The following is an 8,103-nucleotide window of genomic DNA, read 5'->3' as shown; positions in this document are numbered from 1 at the left end:
CATAGAAATTCCTTTACTTTCTGAGTTTCTACAAGTTGTATGGACTGGAGCAGTGATTTAAATATCCACTAAGAAGAGGGACAGGGTTGGCTGAAAACGTCTGTTTATGAATAAAGAATTTAGCATGTAGAATGAAAAAATTAACAGTATACTCAAGAGATTTGATAGTCAAGTTACTGTAGTACTTTTGACAGGGTTAAAATCCTAAGCACAAGTCGGACCAGAAGTAATTCACTCTCTCGCACTGAAAGAACGGGTGAGTCAGTTTCATCAGCAGATTCACAGAAGGAGCAAAAGCTATTAATGTCAACTAATTTGAAAATAACAGAATTCACAGGGTATATTTTATGTAAAAAAAATGCAGTGACCTTTGATCTTATTGGTCGTACAGTATTTATGAGTCAAAAGCCTCACCCTAGTCCATTTGACATCCTCAATAAAGGACATCCAATAAAACTTACCCCTAGGGGTAATTTAGTTTCTTTGTTGAATATATCAAATATGTTTATTAGCACATTTTGTCAAGTATATTTATACTACCCAAAAGCCATGAGGGTAGCATAAATTCAGTATTACTAGAACTTGAATGACTTTTTACAAGGTGAATGAGGCATCAGGAGCAGCTCTAACCAAGGCATTATATTCTTTAAAGGGGACTGGAAAGTCATGTGTAGCCATGAATTGATCATTAAATAAAGAAAGAATATTATTAATATTTCTTTAAAAACCATTTGGAAAAGAACAAAGACTTAGTCTTAATAGTTATTTGAGAGTTGTTACATTAAAGGCTTCTATGCAGGTTAAATTGTGTATGAAGCACAACTTCCAAGCAAGAAAAGTCTGCTGATGAAACTTATGAGGTCAGCGAGTATTAACGCATCACTCATCATCACCCAATCAGCACTCTGTAGCAGCCACGCCAACCAATCAGCACTCAGTAGCAGTAACGCTAACCAATCAGCACTCAGTAGCAGTAACGCTAACCAATCAGCACTCAGTAGCAGTAACGCTAACCAATCAGCACTCTGTAGCAGTAACGCTAACCAATCAGCACTCAGTAGCACTAAGGCTAACCAATCAGCACTCTGTAGCAGTAACGCTAACCAATCAGCACTCAGTAGCAGCCACGCCAACCAATCAGCACTCTGTAGCAGTAACGCTAACCAATCAGCACTCAGTAGCAGCCACGCCAACCAATCAGCACTCAGTACTAGTAATGTTAACCAATCAGCACTCAGTGGCGGCCACGCTGAGCCATCAGCACTCAGTACTAGTAATGTTAACCAATCAGCACTCAGTGGCGGCCACGCTGAGCCATCAGCACTCATTAGCAGCCACGCCAAAACCAATCAGCACTCAGCAGTAGCAACACCAACCAATCGGCACTCAGTAGCAGTAAAGTAAACCAATAAGCTTTGAGTAGCAGCAACACCAACCAATCAGTCGACACCGGATAGGAAACAACGTTAGTATAAAATATCAAAATGCAGAAGCGGATAAAAACAGGACACTCGGTCACTCCCATGTGCGACAGACTGTCCGGTAAACTTACTGATTAACTTGTACCGACAGGACCACGGCTGCTGTTGTTCCTGCCAGTGGGCGTCACTGTCTTGCTTCACGTACAATCGTGTCAAATGATTTAAGGGAGGAAATGCAGTACAACAGCGCTAGAAAATGAATAAAGCGAACAAAGAGCAATAGTTTTACAGCCCCTCGATTTGGAACGCCTCTCCCGCATGGTCGCTGTGAGCGTGCTCCCTTTGCAGTGTCCTAGGTAGGCTGCATGTGATCGGAATGGAGCGCGGCCTTTCCCACCGTCACGTTGCGGAAGCGGAGCCGAATGGGGGACGGAGACGAGGAGCTGGTGCGGCGGTGGGAAAGGTTTGGGTCTCAGAGCTGACAGGAACTTTGGATCTAGTTGTCTGGTTTTGTCGACAGGCTGTCGGGCTGTCTAATTATGAAGACGCCAGTGTAGTTTTTGCTAGTTTTCGGTTGCACGTAAATACAGTGGACATGCACGTGAGCATGTAAACAAAGTGTGTAGGTTACTCCCTGTCCACTTAATTTATCAGAGCCCCTACAGTGCAGCTCAAGTTCAAGCCATTCCTCCAGTTTCTGACCCCGATGTTTTCCTGCGTGTATGGCACGTGTGACAAACTCCTACAGCACTGAAAACTGCACTGGAACCATTTCTGTTCTAGACAGCGCTGCTCCAAAAAGCAGATAAGGGTGAAATATGTGGACTCAGTGAACGTTCAGGCTCATTATTTTTACTGTTGTTTCTGAAATGTTGCATAACAAAGAGTTCTGATAGCTTTTCTATGATGTCATAATTGCACTAATGCAACAGAGTTCTGATTGCTTTATTATGATGTCATAATGGCTCTGATGTAACCAACTAGTTCTGAATGTTTTATTGTCATATCATAATGGCTTTAATGCAGCTGAGATTTCTGATTGCTTTACTATGATGTCATAAGGGCTCCAGTGCAACCAAGAGTTCTAAATTAAATGATGTTATAATGGCACTAATGCAACCAAAAATTCTGAATGTCATGTTGTGATGTCATAGTGGCGCTAGTGGATCTAAGAGTTCTGATTGTTTTAGGATGTCACAGTGGTGTCAAAGTAACTAGCATACCAGCGCCATTCACACAACCATCTCATGTCATGTGGTACTACTGATTAAATATTAGCCAGACTTTAGATCAGTGAGAGCTGGCGGTCGGAGACCAGAGAGCATGCTGGGGGACCTTTCACTCTGCGCCAGAGGGAGAGGAACGTCCTGCCAGAACATGACAAAGCTGGACAATCAGATGGCTGTCCGTTCTGAGCTTGCCAACCGTGAAGGAGCAACAGTCAGCCATGCACTTATCTCTCAGCAGTTACACTCACCTGCGGATTTTATTGATTTGTTCCTCAAGAGCTGTTTGTTCTCGTTGTGTCTCGGTGAGATTCCCAGCCTGCTTTGGGAGGAATTGGCCTAATTATTGCCTGAGTAAACCGCCTGTAGCTGCTGCAGTAGCTCCTCTACCAACTGAATGTACCAAACCGGGGCTGTCGTAGCAGCTTTGTGTGTATTTTGGCAGAATTTCCTTTCAGGAATTTTAAAATGTGAAGGAAAATTGCTCAAGTGGCAAATGATGAGTTTTTTTATTATGAATGTGTGAAAGACATCATGTCTTTACCTGAAAATGAAGAAAAACAAGAATATTGGGTAACACTTTATAATAAGCCCCTATAAATTGCAGCTTTAGTTGTCTGTTAATGACAGTTAATAATCTAATTTTACTAGTGTATTAATACAATTGTAATTATTAACTATTTAGTAATATATAGATGATTAAACCACTGCAATTGATTATCATAAATGTATTCTGTTTAGATGTAATAAGTAATATGATTTTTATTTTAAATATTACTATTAATTCCAATAGTAGCATTTCTTAATGCACATGCAACTTGTATTGAATTTTTAACAGGCATTAACGGAATGGTAGGTTATGATTAAGCCGTGTTTATTATGGCCTGTGATTATAAGGTGTTTGCGGAATATCACTCTCCAAACCTTTTATTAGAAACACCTACCTTGTACTTCCACTCGGCCACTTTATTAGAAACACCTACCTTGTACTTCCACTAACTGGCCGTTTTATTGGAAACACCTATGTTGTACTTCCTTTAACTGGTCAAATTATTGGAAACACCTGCATTGTACTTTCACTAACTGGCCACTTTATCAGAAACACCTACCTTGTACTTCCGCTCACTGGTCACTTTATTAGAAACACCCAGCAAGCTTATCAGAGATTACTGAACAGTATACATCCACAGTCTGAGCGAATGTGTGATGGTTTAGAAGTGCAGTTTGCACCATGCTTATTATTCAGGTATTAGCTTTCTTTACATCCTAGTAACATTAGCGTCAAAGCTGCAGTCCCTAAACTAAAGACCCGAACTTTAGACACCAGAATGTACATTGAGGGTCCACTTTAACAGCCTGTATTGTGAACCAGTGAGGTTATATATGGTAGTGAAGGCCTCAGCTGCAGGAGATTCTAACATGGAGAGGCCTCTTTCAGTTATTATTCAATTCAATTCCACCTTTTATTAGACAGTCAAGCTCAGTGCTCACTTTTAAGAAGCACCTAAAACCGTCTCTCTTTAAATGAGCATTTAATTAAAGCTGAATGTCTCGTGGTGTTCTTCTTTATGTTGTAATTTAATCTTCTTCATTTTCTTCTGATTCTAATTAAATACTAATGATCTCTTCTATATGTTTTATCACCTGTCTGTAAAGTACTTTGAGCTGCCACTGGCGTGAAAAGTGCTGTATAAATAAAATTATTATTATTACACCACTTATCTAATGAAACCCCCCAATCAGCTGAGGTGTGTGTGTGTGTGTGTGTGTGTGTGTGCGTGCATGCAGGGAGCAGGAGTGTTTGAAGCAGCGTTTGGTGGAGGAGGACACAGAGGCCTGGCAGAAAAATCCAAACTTCAGTGGGCTGCACAGGGTAGGAGGGGTGGACCTGTCCTTCATTAAAGGAGATGAAGTCAGTGCCTGTGCTCAGCTCGTCGTGCTTAGTTACCCTGATATGGAGGTGAGAAAGCATTCTTAAAGGGAAATTCCACCAATTTTTCAAAATGTCTGTGTAACTCAGTGTGTGAGATGTAAACAGAGTCATTCGGAGTGCTTTGGTGTGAAATGGTTCAGATGTCTTTACAGTGGTGGTGATAGGAACCAGGGGTCACCATGACTACAACACCAATATAGACATTTTACTTACTGTCCAAAACCACCAGTGAACCTCCACATGTCTTATATTTAATGATGATGATGGGAAAATAGTGCAAAGTCATAAAATAATACGCTTCTTTGGGGGCTGTTTTTCCAAACATTACCTTGCATGTATCCCTCCACCATGAATAGATTAAAAGTTTTAGGCTAAAATCTTCTTAAAACTATTATAAAACAATGTCTCAGAGATCAGGTAGCATATTCGTTACTATTTCATGTTTTAGCTTTCTGTGAGGGAGCTTTTAGAGGTGGACGTCTGGTTCCTATCACCACCACTGTGAACAATTTTGACTCTGTATGTCTCTCTCTCGCTCCCTCTCTGTCTTATGCTCCCTGTAGTTGCTGTATGAATGCAGTGAGATGGTGACCCTCAGTGCCCCCTATATTGCCGGGTTTCTGGCCTTTAGAGAAGCTCCGCCCCTTTTACAACTTCTACAGAGACTGGAGAGAGAACAGCCCAGCCTAATGCCTCAGGTCACATGCATGTTTGTGTTGTATTTGCTATATTTGTGAGGACATCCACTGACTCATATAACACTATAGCTGAGTAATGCCATGTTTACAAACTAAACCACAGTAAACAGAAGCCTCTATTAGTTTGGCTCTTTTAGTTTTTCCAAAAAACGTTATATTTGTGACAAACACAGCAGTTTTCCTCCAAGAACATTACAGGTCCTGTTTTGTGTTTTCCTATCATTATAAGGACATTAGGTCCTCACAAAGCCTAATGCCACAGGTTACACACCTACACGGATTACATTCAGCACTGAGCAAATGCATGAGACCATTCTTATTACCCAGAAGCCTCAACAACTAAATCTAATCTCAGCTGTTGGAGTGTTCAGTGTGTCACTCTTTCCCTTTGTTACGGCTTCCATACTTTTCAGGAGACTCACTCTCCGTTTCTCAAAGAATCAGCAGACACAGTTCAGGCTTAGAAGCTGGTTGATCATTTTCTGAAATAATCAAACACATTCCGTGGTGGTGCGCTGGTCTGGTCAGTCCATCGTTCAGCTTCTTTGTTTGATGTGTCACATTTTCTCAGTGAGGTTCTTCTTGAACAGCTACACATCCTTTCAGACCCATAGTGCTGAGTTGTCTTCTCACAGTGGAAGGATGGACAGACACACCTGTGAATGTTTTCAGATCTGAAGCAACTGGATTTTCTCCTCTCTCAAAGATGAAAGCTTTAAGTGCTGATTATCTAATGGGGGTTTTGGTGTCTACCAGGTCTTCCAGGTGGCTGTTAGGAGTCACATTTTCTCTGTAGCTTTCAATCATTTTTGCAAACTCACTTATTTTCCTTTGACGCCTCCTTTCCTAATGCATGTGGATTATCTCATAGCAATCTTCCTTACAAATAGTCCGTACTCGATAGCCGTTTGACTGTAAATGAAAAAACTGAAGGGTGGTGTTTTGCACAGTGCTGTATGTACACAAATTACATACAGCTGACTGGTTGCTACAGTCTTTCTGCAGCAGTTCTTTCAAAACTGTATGAAAACATGAATTACATAAAGGAGGAATTTTGAAAGAGATTTTCTCCCACACACTCTCACACTGGTCTGCACTCTGGTCACTTATTCAAGGTTTTTTAGGAGATCTGACCACTGTGCCCAAATAAATAATGGAATAAATAAACACAAGATCCATTACTTGTTTCAGATTCCCATGAGGAAAACTCTGACTTCTGACCCAGTCTGTGACTGAAGTGAATTAAAAAGCTTCGTTCTCTCTCTCTCTCTCTCTCTCTCTCTCTCTCTCTCTCTCTCTCTCTCTCTCCTCTTCTCCTGTCCCTCTCTCTCTCCCACTCACGTATTGATTCATGCTCTTTCTAAACTTTCTTTCCTCTTAAGCTCATTCTTCCTCCCTCTTTCACACTCAGCCCACATAACACTCCTACACTCATCCTCTCTCATTCTCTCTCTTTCTTTCAGTCACTCTTTTCGTTCTATCACTTTTTCTTTCACCATCATTTCATGCTCTCTCTCTCTTAGTCTTTTCCCTTGGTTCTCTTTTATCTTCTCTCTCTTTTTTCTTTGTCTGTCGTCTTCACTCTGTTGCTTCGCTCTCTCTTTCCTTTCTCTTCCTCCTTTGCCTATTTCCCTCTCTCCGTGTGACTTCTTTTATCCTTCTCATTCTCCCTCCTCCCCACCCCCACCACCCTCACATGTCTCTCCATCATTCAGCCATCTGAGTCTTCCTCCTTCTTCACGATTCTTGGACCCGTCCTCTGTTTGTTCTCTGAGATCACGAATGTTTTCTGGAGTTTACTTTCTGAATAGTCGTTCCTTTGGCTGTGAATAAAGCTCTCTGTCTGTTTCTCTGCAGGTGCTGTTTGTAGATGGAAACGGTCTTTTTCATTACAGAGGTGAGCTGGGAGTTCAGATTGGTTCTAGAGAGATACAGAAACACTTTATTTTGATGGTCCACTGTAGATGCTTTGCAGCTGAAGTCTATGTTTAATTAACATTCAATAACTTTGCAATGCAACAGAACTTAGAGTTCACTGTGAATTCTATTAAATCAATCCTTAACCTAAACTGCAACACTAAAGACCTCCTCCTAAACCTAACCTTAAACCTACCCCTACTCCTAGACCTAACCCTGAACCTACACCTACTCCTAGACCTAACCCTAACTCTAATCATGTTGATAATGAACTGCGAGCAGAACGTTTGTTAGTAATTGAAGTATCTAGATCATCTACAGTGACCATCAAAATAAAGTGTGACGCTGAATCTCCACAGCAATTACGATAATTATTCATTACTGCCGGATTTTTTTTACTTATTCACCCAAAACATTGTTGCAGCTTAAATGTTTGCAAATTTATCTATGCACTGAGTGAGTGTTTGCCATTAAACACTCTATAATATTAGAATAAATAAATATAAACATAACTAGACCGCTCAGCAGTTAGAATGTGTTGTTTGTCAGTAAAGTTATAAATATGCAGGTTAAAGCACAGAAGAACACAGGTTTGGATCCTGAGTTCCCTCCAGCCGTCATAAGGGTTTGTGCAGTTTATTTATTTAATGAAGTAATGATTAATTAGATGTGGAATAATAAACCCCTGACCCCCCCCCCCCCCCGCCTTGGTGTCAATCAAGCAATCAATCAATCAATCAATCAATCAATCAGTCTTTATTTAAACTAATTGTATATTGGAGTAAATTGGGGCTGACCCATGTTTACAGTGTAGCTGTACGTATTAAAGGCTAAGAAAAAAAATTGATCTTAGAATAGTAGAAAATCAATCGTTAAAATTGCAAAAATAATATAGCATAATAAATAAC

At 40.6% G+C, this 8,103-nt stretch overlaps 1 protein-coding gene across 6 annotated transcripts in view; it reads left to right on the top strand.

The window, feature by feature from the left end:
- The first annotated feature begins 1,618 nt into the window (after positions 1-1,618).
- The window catches only part of LOC108424803 (endonuclease V), a 79,151-nt gene continuing 72,666 nt past the window's right edge, over positions 1,619-8,103 (top strand). For 3 of the 6 annotated variants that reach the window (XR_005130001.1, XM_017693044.2, XM_017693043.2), the window contains exons 1-4: positions 1,619-1,884; positions 4,436-4,607; positions 5,144-5,278; positions 7,136-7,175. Coding sequence is in view for 5 of the 6 variants with exons in the window: in XM_017693044.2 (XP_017548533.1) it covers positions 1,844-1,884; positions 4,436-4,607; positions 5,144-5,278; positions 7,136-7,175 (388 nt within the window). In the remaining variant the exon portion in view is untranslated. The other 3 variants (XM_017693042.2, XM_017693045.2, XM_017693046.2) reach the window with 3 other exon arrangements.

This window comes from Pygocentrus nattereri, chromosome 30 (genome assembly GCF_015220715.1).
Source record: "Pygocentrus nattereri isolate fPygNat1 chromosome 30, fPygNat1.pri, whole genome shotgun sequence".
In the NCBI taxonomy this organism is placed as follows: Eukaryota; Metazoa; Chordata; class Actinopteri; order Characiformes; family Serrasalmidae; genus Pygocentrus; species Pygocentrus nattereri.
This window is presented reverse-complemented; position numbering and strand designations above follow the sequence as displayed.